Source organism: Xylaria bambusicola (assembly GCF_022495145.1).
Source record: "Xylaria bambusicola strain CBS 139988 unplaced genomic scaffold F5B22scaffold_35, whole genome shotgun sequence".
In the NCBI taxonomy this organism is placed as follows: domain Eukaryota; kingdom Fungi; phylum Ascomycota; class Sordariomycetes; order Xylariales; family Xylariaceae; genus Xylaria; species Xylaria bambusicola.
Window position 1 is genome coordinate 214793 of NW_025953588.1, and position 13815 is coordinate 228607.

Here is a 13815-nt window from a genome sequence, read left to right on the forward strand (position 1 = left end):
GGAGCACTGTGGAATATAGTAATTCTAACCAAAAGGGAGTGAGATAAATATTATATTCACGATTCAATTCTCTTAGTTATAGAATAAGAAAAAGCAATTGATGATAAACAGATGATTAAGCATAAAGAGGAGTGAAAGAAGGGAAGGAGGAGAAAAAAAAAACATTTTGAAAAGAAAAAGTTGAGCGACATGTGCAGGATTTGAACCTACGCGACCGAAGTCATGAGATGGCTTAATTCATAGTTGAATTCAAGTCTCACCCATTAACCACTCTGGCAACATGCCTCATTTGGGATTTCTGTTTCCATCTGAAAACATGGGTTCAGAAAAATCATTAAGAAGTTACGACTGCTATGTGAATACACTGGACCCAAATACCTAGTCGAGGACGAGATACCTACTATGGATAAACTTACTACCTATATCTAGCGGTTTGATAGGAATGCCTGAAATTCACGGCTGCATGATGTCAAGAAGCCTTTCGGGAAAGCTCAGCAAGGGTGGCGCTTCTTCGCTCCAACAAGGATCGTAACCTATTGCTACGTTTACAACAATGTTTGCTCTACAAATTTGTCCCGGAGGCAAGCGAGCAAACAACACAAACCCTACTCAGCCTGCCAGATATCGCCGACCACAGGAACCTGGCACGTTATGGCAGCGTTTCAGAAGCCCTTGTCTTCACGACCGGCAACATTAGACGAAGGGCCTACTACGTATGTACGTAATCTAAGTGCACCCATAGCCCAGAGGCGGTAGGGCGGGATCAGACTTGCGCAGCCGGTGACCCAATAAATGCGCTTACGAAGTAGGGAAGTACCTGTGAGGCTGTGAGCTTGTTCGATCGCCGAGCGCGACCCCCCCACTGCCCGGGCTTAGTGTTGGTCGCCGTCCTTGCATCTTCGCCGTCGTCCGCGTGGGATCTCGCCGAACAATATACGCTAGCTAACCTAACAAATCCTTTAATATCACGAAACAAACAGAAATGCGATAATGCACTTGGAGTTAGGATCCCGATTACTCAGAATGGTACAAAGGGAGAGAGGGGAGGGGGAGGGGCTCTGTTTCTTCTAGGGGCTTGCTTTTTCTGCATATTGATCCCCGGACCAGGCATCCCACATTATTATTATCATGGAACGTGTTCTGTTTGGTGGAGAGAGGTAGTATTACCTTACACACCTTGACGCAAGAAGATCATGCTACCGAACGTTGTACCAGAACCAAGAAACGTGAATTCCGCCGTTCTTGTATGCGGGTGGATTTGTGCGTGCCAATATTGATTACAAGCTTCCACGACGCCCCCACGACGCCGTTTGGCTTGCGGCGGCGTTCGCCACGGGTGGGATACGGGTAACCGGTAGGGCTTTGGCGCCCCGGTCTTGAGAGACAATGTGTTTCACTCCCCGAAAGAGCGAGAAGCTGGGATCCCTTCTAGAACGATTCTTACTATATAACACGCACATATAGTTCCAAGAGCATCACGCGGTTTGGTGGTGTAGGCATATTGGAACTTGCGATATGGCCAAGCTTCTTATGCGTGACTAAACGTGGCTGGACGCGATTGACACCGGATATTACAGCTGGCTTAGTGGCTTATGAGACAATGCTAATGGCTCAACCAGAATTGATGCGTGCCAGTCGCATCATTTTTGTTTGATCGTGGTCTTAATCACGTTCCTTTTAGATTAGGTAATGAGTAAGGGAGTATGATGAAAGGACACGGCGTTCAGAGAGGATTCCCCCTCGAATCCCGTCTATAGCTTTAGCCTCGTCTGCTGACGTATACATCTGTCATTAAGCTCTCGAGTATTCCCTTCCCCGAAGCCAAGAGTGGCTACGTCGACAAGACACCGGCCTACTACTTACTTATCTACATGTATGTGATTGGGAATTGAAAAAAAAAAAAAAAAAAAAAACAGCGTCCTCGGGGAGGAGACGGAGGGACGGGGATGAAGTCGGCGACCCTCCTTTTATTTAGCACACACACTAGCAAGCATCCCAGCAAAGAAAGCCGGCAGCTACAGAGAACAAATCCCATCTGACTCGAGTATTAATTAGTCCCGCGTCCTAGGATTTCTGTCAACGCTGTAGTTCCTTCGAACTATTAGCCTAGTCCAGGATCTCGTAAACCCAAGGGAGCGACGCTTGGCCTGAAGGATCTAAACTTGCTTAATTACCCTCAATCATCGTTCGGCATTTCGCGATGTGGATCCCGCCATGAGGAAGCAGGAGGCATAAGACCCGTCTCCGTAAATCCTCCTGCTCTTTGACTGACATGGTCCCGCGGCTCCGGGTTGACTTCTCCCGTGGGTGAACCCTGATAGACTTAATAAGTCCTTACCCACTCGTTCGTCAGCGAACGGGGTGCTTTTAGTCCCCGACTTCTCTTACGATCATCCGAACAAGGCATAGGGGCAAAAAGGAGACAAGTGTTGCCGATTTAGGGTATAAGTGGCGAGTAGTGTGACGGGACAAAGGCGAGGAAGTGAAGAGGGATAGATCGTGATCCGACTCTTCTCTCCGGCAAAAATAACGACCGACAGAAGCCAGCAAACCAAAATTGAAGCGATAGGGAAAAGAAATATCCTCGAAAACAAACTTTGTTCCGATGTTCGACTCTCTGCTCTCAGGTGCCTCCTTTGGCGCTGCGCTGGCCGCGAGTGGCATGTACGAACCGACCGTTATCCTCTCCCAGATGAAACTTGAGAACTGGCATAGTGAGCTACTCCTCGATATTATTCCTCCTCCTATTATAGGAACTTCGCGGGTGGCATTAGGGTTTCCCTTGCGGCTCGAGATACGCTCTTGAACGCCTCCCTCTCCGAATCTTGGACAGCTCATTTAAAAAAAAAAAATGGCTGACTTAGTACCTTCCCAGTGGTGCAGACATTCTTGACGGCGTCGGCGGCGAGCACGTAAGTTATGACCAACTTCATGTGACAAATACCTTTTCTTGGTACATCGTCAAACCTTGTATCTATGAACCATTCTATTAACCACTCTAAACAATAGATTCGTGGTCACACTATGCCAGAAACTGGGCTACATCCACGTCAGTCCTCGTAGCTACTCGTCCTTGGGTCTCTTCGGCCCTCTCGACGGCAATATTATAGGAGGGTACCTTCTCGGCGTCGGCATGACTCTGACTGGCTCGTGTCCCGGGACCGTATTTGCGCAGGTTGGCGCAGGCGTGCGCTCCGGTCTTTATGTCCTAGGCGGCTCAGTGCTTGGTGGCATCATTTGGTCCGGATTCCTTCGTTCCGCACTCAGACCCAAAGATCGAGTTCCGCCCCCGAAACCTGAGAATTTGACCATCCATGGAGCCCTTGGAGTAAGCCAGGCCGTGGCTTTCGTGGGTGTCGAGGCGATTTTCGCAGGCGCTGTGACGGCGATATCGTCCCTAGGGCTGGTGAAAACACGAGGCCTGGTTAATCCCATACTTGGTGGCTTGGCGATAGCTGGTGCGCAGCTCTTTTCTGCTCTGATTAGGAGGACACTTCTGGGGACATCCGCTTCGTTTGAAGAACTTGGGGATTACGCATCTTGGTTGATTCGAGGACGTGGCGATGGCAAGCCCAAGGCTTACAACTCTATGGCTGTTGTTACTGGTATGGTGATAGGGGCTCTGGGAGTTTCTCTAACGAGCCGTATCCCCCAAATACCGTTCCCAGAGGCTCATGTTGGAACCATGAGGCTCATTTTTGGAGGCATCTTACTCACTATAGGCTCGAGAATGGGAGGAGGCTGTACGTCAGGTCACGGAATCACGGGTATTTCGCTGCTTTCCGTCTCAAGCTTCGTCTCTATTGCTGCTATGTTTGCTGGCGCATTAAGTACCGCCGCACTGATTTGAGAAGATAAACGACTCTTGAATAACGAATATTAATTGAATTTGCCTACTTCACCCAATGAAATCATAGTCGCGCTATCAAGAAGGTTGAAATTGGGACTAGCTACCCATTGCCTTATGCTGCCTCTTGTTTCGAGTCAAGGATCACACAAGTCAGCGAGATCAGGGGTTCCCAAAGATCTCCTACAGATTCGCAGCGGTGCTTTCAACTCATTGGTGAGAGAGACGGGAAAAGCGCAAGGCTCTACCTAAACCTATGAAGGGCCTCCAAAAGGGGGAAATGCGTCTAAGTCTTCGGCGACCCACGAAACCATAGACTAACTCAAGCAAAACCACCCGAAACTAAGCAAACGTATCAAGGGAGTCAATCTATTAGAAACGGACTCGGAGTCGGGCTCCACTGTTCTGGAAATATCGGGGCTGGCGTCGCCATCTGCGCCGGATCCGACGGAGGGACTTGCTGCCGTATGCAATGCAATGCACATATTTTGGTTAAGGCACGCGTATTGGATACATGTGTATGCACATGTATATTTATTTATATACTACGAGCTAGATTCTCAACTTCGAATGCGGCAGTGCTCATAAAATCACTTGCGCGTATTCGGATAACGGCTCAGCTGGTCTGCCGTCCGCTTACTGCGCAGCAGTAGCAAATGTATCCAAGTTACCAAGCCATGCAAGACATTGAATAAGCCAAAATAAGCGCGGCAGACGAGCCGACTAGCCAATCGCCGACTTTCGAAGCTTATCTCAGTGACCAACTAACTCTCCAATGAGAATACGCACGCGAGATTCCGAGGACACATCGTCTGCAGACGTGAATGTAGATGTTGGGATGAACTATATGTCGAGAAGGGACTGCAATATTACTATTGCGGCGATGTCATGCATTGTCAATGTCCATGACAAACCCGCATCCGCAATACCGAATCTTTCCCCCTCTCTCCTGTCCCGTCTCAAACCTTCTCTCCTCTCACTTCCTCGCCGAACCCTTGACAGCAGTGACCTCGATCTCAAGCTTCATCTCCTCCTTCATGAGCCCAGCCGAGATCATCGTAGCCGCAGGCCGTGCATTGCCAAACCACTTCCTCGTGACAGGCCAAATTTTCGGAAACGCCTCGCGCTCGGGAACCGTGTACGTGACGCGGACGACGTCCTCTATACTCGAATCCGCCTCAGCGAGCGCCGACGCCACGTTTACCAGACACTGCTCTGCCTGCTCGACGATGTCGGGGGATATAGCGCCGGTCTTATAATCATACCTATGCACGACAACCATCAACTCAAAACTCTCAGTTTCCCGAGTCAATCCAAGACGGGGTAGTTGTAATTTTCATTTAGCTGCTTGAGGTACACGTACCCGGTACATCCAGAGACAAATATAAAATCGCCCGTGACGACGGCGCGTGAGTATCCGATCTGCTCCTCGAAGGCTGAGCCGGAGCTATTTATTACATACGCTGGAGTTAGTAATTGCTAGACAGGGAAGGGAGTCGATGCCATTGAGAGCCGAAACTTGCCTTGCCTAAAGGGCAAATAAATAAATGACTCCAGAAGAGAACTAACCTGATGAGCGTGCGAGCTTTAGGCGACTGAGCGGATGGCTCAGACATTTTGACAAACTAAGCAATAAAACGTGGAAACGTTTCAACGCGGGGAGAAGGAGGACCTCTAGGAAATATAAAAAGTACTGTCGTTGGTATTTATATGAGCTGTTGGGACTGAGAGATAGCGTTGAGTAATGAGGACAGTACTTGTCTCCGTAATTCGGAGCTAGTTTGTGTCTGAAATACAAGAATACGTAGTTGGGGCGGTGAGTCACGAACTTCTGATGCTGTCTAGATGCTTGGCAATTGATTGCGACTAAAAGGAGGGTGAAGAGATATCTTGATTCACTACTAGGCTTCTTGATTAGGAAGAGCGTGATAAATAGAGAAATATAGGAGCTCGTAATTATGATATATACTTCCAGTTGATTGTGCCCCCATCAATGATCTTCAAGCTAAATTTGTACAGTTAAGCGATAGGCAGTCGAATGCGGACTACTAACGCCCGTTCTACAGACACAAGTCTCCCGGCGAGATTTGCTAGATCTGATATGCCGTCCATAAAATGCTAGCGATGGCCTCGATCCTGTCATGCTCGTTGCTCGAACAGCGACGAAGATCCAACCAAAATGAAACGAAGAAAAGCAACAGCCAAACTCGAAACTAGTAGTTTAGCTCTCCACCACCTGCCCCCGGGGCTTGGTCTAAGTCCTCATAACTCTTGAGGCTGCGTCCCTGAACAGCTTCACGGGGCCCAACGGCGGCGCCGCCAGAGGCACCGTCACCCCATCGACCAGGACCCCCTCTACCGCGGCCAGCACCAGCACCATCTTGACCCCAACGTCCCTGCTGTTGGCGTCTGTCGTATGGTCCAGTTCGGTTGTGAAAACGGCCCGGTCCACCAGGTCCGTTGCGACGAATTGGCCCGCCACCACGTTCATCACCTGCGTTCCAACCTGGCGCTTGCATAGCGTTGCCAGCAAAGAGAGGCATCCCTGTCATGTTGGGGAATCCCGGGAATGCTGCCATCATGTTGTTCATAGTAAAATTTTGTAGATTAAACCCTCTAGGGGTGCCCTGCTGACTCTGCCCGCTAGCCGGTGGGAAATGCCCATTGCTGTTTGCATCAGTCTTTGATGGTGCAATATGTGCAGGATCTAGAACATATGCATTGATAAGATCAAACTAGAATGACCGTTAGCGCATCTTTATGAAGTTATTCACGAGAACCGCTTACCTCTTGTCTCATATTCTCAAGCCATTCTCCATGTCGCTTTTCAACGTGCTTCTTCCAGAAATGCTCTTCTTTGAAGAGCTTGGAACAATCAGGAACCTTGCATCGAAATTTGTGCTCGTCTTCTTGTTTAACGAACTTTGTCAGCTCGTCACTCAATGCATCCTCTGTCGCCTTGCCCCCAAGTTTTCGAACGTCAACCAATTCTGGTTCCAAGATCTGCTGGATCTTGTCTTCAAAGGTTTTCACCCATTTGTACGCTCGCTCCAACTGCTGTTCAGTTTTCGAGGAGGCGTTGCGGAATTTGCGGTCGGGCTCAGGTGCCTCACCCTCTTCTTCGTCCTTGGCTTCGTTGCGTTTCTTAGATGGGAAAGGGTCGCCATTTGCGCTAGCCCGAGCCACGTTCTTGGCTGCGGAGGAGAGAGTGCTTCTTGGGCGACGAAGGTGTCCACCCGGACATTTTCGAGTAAGCTCATGAATAGAATCGCTTTCAAAAACGCAAAAGAAGCAAAAGTTAAAGACCCGGCGCAGATACTCAATTGTCAGGTCCAGTTGCTTCTTCTTGGTAAGGAGGTCTTCGTCGTCAACCTCATCGTCGACAATGCCTTCCTCGTCGGACTCACCCATCTCGCCCTCTTCCCCTTCATCCATTTCGGCATCAAAATCTAGATTACGATCTTTCTTCACCTTCTTTGCTGGAGTAGCAGGAGCGGCTACTTGAAGACGACCAGCATTCCTGAGAGAGTCTACTCGCTCCTCAATCCTCAGATTAGCATTGACGTCGGAACCAAAATCATTTTCAAACTTGTCGACCAGTCTTTTAGCAAGGCTCAGGTCTTTTTCGATTCGTTCAGGTGCAGAAAAAAGATCCCAGAGTGCCTTTTTACGAGGATTGTTAGGGGGATTGTGGACGCCGACATGACAAACAAAGTCTCCCCTGACTTCATCCTTGACCGTCTTGCCATTGACTGCCTCAAGAGCCTTCTCAGCAGTGGAGACGGGCGCAGGTGACTTGGCATCTATGTCTCCTTCCTCATCCTTGGGGTCTGGACGATCAAGAGGGGCAACTGTGTCGGGAGCAGGATGCAGCATAACCCATCCCATACGGTGGTATCTTTTGCTGGGGTTCGGATCACTAAGCGATAGCCACTTGAAACCACCTTCGCCCTCGCCAAGATGCTCTTTACAAAAGGCCTCTAGATTCTGGCGACTAACGTGAGGCGCTATGGTTTTGATCAGGAGTGTTGGCTGATAGAGACTCTCATCACGTAAATCGTTCGCTGTAACAGGCACCAAGTCCCCAACGCCAAGAACTTCATTCGCCGCGGTTGCTTCACCTTCTTCTTTCTCCACGATGCCTCCAGCACCATTACTCTCGCTCTTTGGAAGGCCTTCGAGAGAAAACTCATCAAACGTGCCTGACTCTAGATCTTGTTCCCATTGATTGTATGCGCCACGCCGGAATTCATTGACTTGAGCGCGCAGAGGATCACGAGCTTCAGGGACATATTTCTCTCGAAACCATTGTTCCTTCTTATGTTCTGAAACGAAACTCCGCGCCATTTTAGCCTGGAGATCTTCCCTGTACACATCATAGGCAGCTTGAATTTTTGCCTTCTCTTTGTCGCGATCCTCCTGAGTCTCACGTCCACGGGGACGTTCAGGTTCCCGTCTCCGTCCGGTACGTGCACGCTCCTTTTCTTCCTTGATCTTTTCATTGGTCCGCCACCACTCGCCGAAATATGAGAACCCAACCTGAAAAGGAAGTTTAACAGGATCCATTAATGGGTTAGAGGTTAGAGGAGGAGCGGGGTTGCTGTTCGAGCCAGGAACATAACGGTCTATATTAGCAGGAGGCGAGTTGATACGGCGGCGGTCGTCGCGATCGCGGGCGCTCGGATGCTCATCTCTCCCGCGGCCCCGAGGCTCGTATCTATCGACAGCTTGAGGAGAACGAGAGCGGCGGCGAGAGCGGTCGTAGCCTGCCAAGGTCAGTTTCTACGCAAGACTCAAGTGATTGGCTACAAATCGCCGATTAGGTAACAATTGATACAATGATTCAAGCGCTAGGCTTCCAAATCAATAGCAGGAAGTCAGAAAATTTTATGGAGCGTACCGGGTGAACGTCCTCGATAAAAACTGTCGCGAGATTCATCTTTTGCTCTATCTTCTCGTGCACTCCAAGTGCGATCGTTGGGTGACCTTGCTGAGCCATCGCGATAGGAATATGAATCCATCTCGGGTGTTCGTATGCTGGAGGAGCGGTGGATGGACAGGTTCAAATTATATAATACATCGAGAGATGGGCTGTATTTAAATGATCAGATTGATTGCGCGCAGGCGAAGGGTCGTGGCGGTCGTCAGATCACTTCGATTGGGTACGCGGGTGTCAGATGCCTGTTGTTTGGCGAAGCGCTTGGCGTTAGAGGAATCATTCTGAAAAGCATGTGAGGGAGCATGACAACAAGTATGGTGAGGGTACGATGGCAAATAATGATGGAGTTAAAGCGACCAGTGGATGGACGCGCTTGGAACAAGCAGAAAGTAAGTAGATTTTGGCGACTAGTGGCTAGAGCAAAGGCCCTGCAACAAGCAAACAACAAGCCGTGGCAATAAAGAGAAGAAGGTGCCAAGTTTGTCAATGGTTTGTAGAAGCCGTAGTGGGAAGCGAAGCACATATGGAGGAGGAGGAGGAGGAGGAGGAGGAGGAGAGGAGCAACGAGCCACAAGTAGAAGAAGGATATTCCAAAAGGTGCAGGGCTGATGAGGTTCAGGATGATTATGAGGCTGACAATGACAATGAGAGATTTGAGGCTGATCTAGATGATGGTGATGGGGGAGAGCGAACCGAAGGGCCAAGGGGAAGGGTGAGAAAAAGGATAGACGAACTAGGCGGGTCGGCAATGTAGACAAGACAAGTTGAATGATGTGTATCACGCCTGCGAGCGTCAGAGCAGATATGCCGAGAAGATCTACTGTGACGACGACGAGGTGTGCTGAAGCAGCTTGTTTTGATGGGAAAGGAAGACAAAGGCTGGAGGTCAGCAGTTGCGCAAGGTGTAGCCCATGCCATCCATCCTTCCATCCACCCATCCACCCATCGTGAGCGAGCCCAGCCACAGTGAAAGAGTGTCCACAACCAAGTACCTAGGTACCTACCTAGGTAGGTTAGTACTAGTAAGTACTAGTAGGTATGTACAGTACAGGCTGGAAGCAGCCAATCGGAACAGGTCAAATGTGGGATTTGTTGGATACATGTGGAGGCTGGAGCTCTAGACCGCGACATTATGTGCTACCGAGGTACCTAGTGTATGGACTATGTATCATGTCGGGATCGTGACCTACCTACCAGCTGGTATACATACCTACCTAGTATTTGATTGATTGATTGACTATTTTATAATGACATGGCGTTGTTATCTACCTGTATTGCCTGTCGAGCCTGTGTCTCTCATAAATTTCCTTGTCATGGGTAAAGACGTTACCGATTGAGTGTACCTAGGTAGGTAGGTGGTAAGTAGGTACATGGTTACTGACAGCGCGGTTGAATGCAGGTACCGCGTGCCCTGGGTTGGGCTAGTACGGTCAAAGGCTTAGCCCCTGTAGGCATCTCGATCAGAGGAAAGGAGCAACTAGGTAGGTATCTTGTTTACTTGACCTTGATTGCCCTCAATTCCCTACATAGCAAGCAGACCAAGACAATCATCGAAATTGCCCCAGCATGATACTTTATATATGCCGGACTCGGTAATTTCAGCACAGCCTCTCTTTCTCGCACCTTCCAACGAATGATACCGCGTTTGGCGAATTGTTACACGCGCTGAACAGTTTGTGCTCCTGCATCTATGGATCCTAGTTACACGCCCAATACCAACGAGGAATACAATTCGTATTGAACGCGAGGCTATTCAGCCTTCGCTTATATGAGACATATTGACGGCTTTCGGAGGATATGGAGTGGAGGGAATCTGTGTACAGATTATTACATATAGCTTCAACTATCTCTTAACTTTAACCCTCGTTTTACAGAGCAACGTAAACACGGATATCTTCCCTTGTAGCGAGTAAGAGCGTACTACGGACACACCGCCATATCCTCTTTGATAAGAAAGGGTACAACGCAGCAATGCACACACAGAACACCCTTTCGTAAACAATAAGAAGCATGGAAGAGGTGTATTGTACAGACAGATGACAGATGCTACCTAGGTAGCTTGCCACCTTTGATATACACGAAAAACCCTCTCCGGGTTTCCCCCCCTTTCCCTTCTTCTTCTTCTTCTGCTGCTGCTGCTGTCTCTTAATCCCCGAAAATTAGTTGTTCGAAGCAGAACAGAAGGAACTGTACCGTTTCAACTCAGCTGTTTAGCTAAGATCGATGTTTGGACAAAGACGTGCAACCCCCCCACTGGCATTCCAAATACGATCGACCCTCTACGTCATCACTGCCCAGATCTAGCTCCACCACAGATCAGCTCATCTTCTTACCGCTTCACAGCAAGTGACACTCATGGAATTCATTCGAGAAACTTCCCAATTAGCAACATCTCAAAGCCCCAATTGACATTCGACACGGCACAATGACGACCTACATACCCAAGATAACCACGATACCCTACGATGTGTTTGCCAGCCCGTCAGCCTCCATCCTCCTCCCCATCGCGCTGGGCACGGCCGTAGGCTACAGCTCAAGGCGTAAGTTTACCTATGAAGACCTAATACAAGTTCTCGTCAGTCACACCACACACAACTAACAACACCGCAGCGCAGCAGACTAAAGAAACCTACAATGCGATGAAGCAGCCGCCCCTGCGGCCACCGCCCTACGTCTTCGGCCCAGCCTGGACAACGCTCTACGGACTAATGGGCTACGCCGCCCATCGTGCGGTAATGCGCGCCTCCTCGCCACTGTTCTCATCTCCGCTGGGGATTTCCGCCGATAGTCTACAAACATTGTACTCGGCACAACTCGGTCTTAACTTGGTCTGGATGCCGTTGTTCTTTGGGCTGCGTCGTCCCGCGCTGGCTTTCGCGAACATAGTGTCCCTCGTCGGCATAAACGGGTATCTAACGTACTTGTACTTTAACGTCGATGAGGTAGCTGGTTGGTGCATGGTTCCTTACTTGGCTTGGCTCGGTTTCGCTACATACCTGAATGCTGGAGTGGGGTACTTAAATCGCTGGGACATCTCGGAGTCGACGCTTGCTACAAGGAAGGCGCTCGGCAAAGACCAGTAAAAGATGGCGGTTAATGATAATTGACGGTGGTTTGGATAGGCCCTAGAGCCTCGCATATAGATATGTATACTCATACCCAACCAATAGCGATGCCATGTATTGATCCATCTCAAAACAATCGACGAAATGCGCCCCAACGCCGTGCACGCTCACTAAATGTCGCGATACCATCTATCTAGATCTATTCTGAAGAATATTACCCTGATAGCGGCAGATACCGCTTCAGACCGTCAAAAACCATAAATATGAAGGCGGAGCTAGGGGCTGAGCGTAGCACCGTGATGCCGCATCCCCGGTAGAACCCACGGAGACCAGTGTGGTTCCATAAAGACCTGACCTCCTGCATGAAGGACCGATTCTGTCTGCTTCCACCGACCGGCGCGGTTTGCATGCGGCTCTTGATAGTGTCCGCAGGAAAGAACAAAAAGTTGTAGGACATGCCAGCGGATGCACCCGCTACGGCTTGTTGCCACAGAGGCAGCGCCTCTGTAGCGAGTGCATCCCTCTCTAATTGAGAAGTAGCTGATCGGTTGTTCATGAGGTAGAACATCTTGGTAGTTGTTTCCTTCGCGCCAAACCAAGCCGCGGAGCCACCTGACTCTCGCAGAAAGGTGCCCATTTGGCCACGCCAGAAGCCTCTGATTCCTTCGTGCTTGTAGACATCACGGATGACCGAAGTAACGCTAGGCACCTTGGGTGTTACACCATCTGCACTAGCTGGCACCTGGACCTTGCACTTGACGAGCTCAATCGGCGTAAGCACGACAGACGTGAAAGCACCTGCGAAGGCGCCTGTGAACCACAATGCTGGTAGGGGAAGAATTAGGTCGCGCGAACAATATCCAGAAGCATATACGGCTTCGCGCCCTATGCGCTCAAAAAAGAAGAGGCTGCTAGTCTCGGCAGCGGCACCGAAGAGGGGCGCGCTGATTCCACGATATAGCCCAAGGACACCGTCGGCTTTGATGGATTGTCGGAAACAGTCGAGGGGACCAGTGTAGCGAGGAGGAAGATGGTCAGGTTGGGATTGCAGCCTAACCTTGACCGTGTCGAATGGGTATTCTATATACTTGCCCACGATACCTGCAGTCTGCAAACTATGAGTGAATGGCTCGACGGGTAGAGACTGACAGAACGTGACTTACAGATCCATACGCCAGGTCTTCTATGGTCTCCATCACAGCGGACTTCGCTTGGGCCGTCGATGGCGAGGGAAGTACAACGGGAGAGGCTGCCTCTTTTGTCGCCATGATAGCTACCTATGGTGCCCAAATTGGAACGCACTTGAAATGGTTGTGAAAGAAGAGTTGCAAACGGTGTCGCCAGTAGGCCTGCCGGGCTTGGATGAGGGATAATCTTGCGCAACGGCAGGCGATGGCGACAGGTTCGGGCGTGAGTTGCTATAACATATTATTCCAGTTGGAGAATCGGGTTGACGGGAGTTTTGTGATAGGTGGGCCGATAATGTTGTTGGTTTTGAATTTTGGTGGAGGAAAGAGAGTTCGGGAGGGCCTGGACACGCGATCTAGCGGCGTTGGCAGCCAGTCACCGCCAATCATCGACTAAGTGGATGCGCATGACGCAGCGATAGGGCCGCGCGGGACATGAGAAACAGGAGCAGGCGCTGCGTCGAGCGGAACGGATTAGATTGGATTGTGAACTGGGTGGTGAGCTGCTAGTTAGCAGCGCCCGAGACGCGCCGGACACGATAATCTCGAAACGTCCCGGTTTATGCTCGGTGAATTGGAGTGCATGTGCGGAATGCGGAATGGAGGATGTGACTGCGACAGGAAATTTCTTCGAAAGCGGAGCGATGTTGCTAGGGTGCGCCCGCTAAGATGGGCTTCAGTGGAGAATGGCTTCGCAAGGGCGCTGACGAAGTGGGGCTAGTGAGCGGTGACAAGAAGAAGAAAAAGATTATCTTATCAGATCATCAGTACTTGGGT

General features: G+C 50.0%; 5 protein-coding genes and 1 non-coding gene across 6 annotated transcripts; 2 read left to right on the forward strand and 4 right to left on the reverse strand.

Moving 5' to 3' along the window:
- Positions 1 to 185: 185 nt before the first annotated feature.
- F5B22DRAFT_t139 lies at positions 186 to 285 on the reverse strand. Its single transcript has one exon. It is a non-coding gene; the product is annotated as a tRNA-Ser (tRNA).
- Positions 286 to 2085: 1800 nt separating this feature from the next.
- On the forward strand, positions 2086 to 4007 carry F5B22DRAFT_305580 (uncharacterized protein). Its single transcript, XM_047970577.1, has 3 exons — positions 2086 to 2714; positions 2876 to 2912; positions 3010 to 4007. The coding sequence occupies exons 1-3, from the start codon at positions 2606 to 2608 to the stop codon at positions 3848 to 3850; spliced, it is 987 nt and encodes a 328-aa protein (XP_047828801.1). The 5' UTR covers positions 2086 to 2605; the 3' UTR covers positions 3851 to 4007.
- Positions 4008 to 4823: 816 nt separating this feature from the next.
- On the reverse strand, positions 4824 to 5463 carry F5B22DRAFT_637771 (endoribonuclease L-PSP; the record flags this gene model as incomplete). The annotated part of the gene is made up of 3 exons (XM_047977485.1): positions 4824 to 5112; positions 5211 to 5294; positions 5417 to 5463. The coding sequence occupies 3 exons, from the start codon at positions 5461 to 5463 to the stop codon at positions 4824 to 4826; spliced, it is 420 nt and encodes a 139-aa protein (XP_047828802.1).
- Positions 5464 to 5678: 215 nt separating this feature from the next.
- F5B22DRAFT_305560 (uncharacterized protein) lies at positions 5679 to 9030 on the reverse strand. The gene is made up of 3 exons (XM_047970576.1): positions 8748 to 9030; positions 6635 to 8613; positions 5679 to 6582 (listed from the first exon to the last, which is right to left on the reverse strand). The coding sequence occupies exons 1-3, from the start codon at positions 8866 to 8868 to the stop codon at positions 6061 to 6063; spliced, it is 2622 nt and encodes an 873-aa protein (XP_047828803.1). The 5' UTR covers positions 8869 to 9030; the 3' UTR covers positions 5679 to 6060.
- Positions 9031 to 10784: 1754 nt separating this feature from the next.
- On the forward strand, positions 10785 to 11967 carry F5B22DRAFT_305696 (TspO/MBR family-domain-containing protein). The gene is made up of 2 exons (XM_047970579.1): positions 10785 to 11326; positions 11397 to 11967. Exons 1-2 carry the CDS (start codon positions 11212 to 11214, stop codon positions 11867 to 11869), a joined length of 588 nt encoding a protein of 195 aa, XP_047828804.1. The 5' UTR covers positions 10785 to 11211; the 3' UTR covers positions 11870 to 11967.
- F5B22DRAFT_615128 (amino acid transporter arg-13) lies at positions 11418 to 13728 on the reverse strand. Its single transcript, XM_047975518.1, has 3 exons — positions 13015 to 13728; positions 11783 to 12959; positions 11418 to 11712 (listed from the first exon to the last, which is right to left on the reverse strand). Exons 1-2 carry the CDS (start codon positions 13117 to 13119, stop codon positions 12066 to 12068), a joined length of 999 nt encoding a protein of 332 aa, XP_047828805.1. The 5' UTR covers positions 13120 to 13728; the 3' UTR covers positions 11418 to 11712; positions 11783 to 12065.
- Between the last annotated feature and the right edge of the window lie 87 nt (positions 13729 to 13815).

What these genes read in the sequence shown, in the direction of transcription:
- F5B22DRAFT_305580 (XM_047970577.1), top strand. Translation starts at nt 2,606, where the DNA reads ATGTTCGACTCTCTGCTCTCAGGTGCCTCCTTTGGCGCTGCGCTGGCC. An exon ending in GAAACTTGAGAACTGGCATA is followed by an intron (nt 2,715 to 2,875) that starts GTGAGCTACTCC and finishes GTACCTTCCCAG; the next exon opens with TGGTGCAGACATTCTTGACG. An exon ending in ACGGCGTCGGCGGCGAGCAC is followed by an intron (nt 2,913 to 3,009) that starts GTAAGTTATGAC and finishes TCTAAACAATAG; the next exon opens with ATTCGTGGTCACACTATGCC.
- F5B22DRAFT_305560 (XM_047970576.1), bottom strand. Translation starts at nt 8,868, where the DNA reads ATGGATTCATATTCCTATCGCGATGGCTCAGCAAGGTCACCCAACGAT. An exon ending in TTATCGAGGACGTTCACCCG is followed by an intron (nt 8,614 to 8,747) that starts GTACGCTCCATA and finishes TGACCTTGGCAG; the next exon opens with GCTACGACCGCTCTCGCCGC. An exon ending in TTGAGAATATGAGACAAGAG is followed by an intron (nt 6,583 to 6,634) that starts GTAAGCGGTTCT and finishes CGGTCATTCTAG; the next exon opens with TTTGATCTTATCAATGCATA.
- F5B22DRAFT_305696 (XM_047970579.1), top strand. Translation starts at nt 11,212, where the DNA reads ATGACGACCTACATACCCAAGATAACCACGATACCCTACGATGTGTTT. An exon ending in CGTAGGCTACAGCTCAAGGC is followed by an intron (nt 11,327 to 11,396) that starts GTAAGTTTACCT and finishes ACAACACCGCAG; the next exon opens with CGCAGCAGACTAAAGAAACC.
- F5B22DRAFT_615128 (XM_047975518.1), bottom strand. Translation starts at nt 13,119, where the DNA reads ATGGCGACAAAAGAGGCAGCCTCTCCCGTTGTACTTCCCTCGCCATCG. An exon ending in AAGACCTGGCGTATGGATCT is followed by an intron (nt 12,960 to 13,014) that starts GTAAGTCACGTT and finishes CATAGTTTGCAG; the next exon opens with ACTGCAGGTATCGTGGGCAA.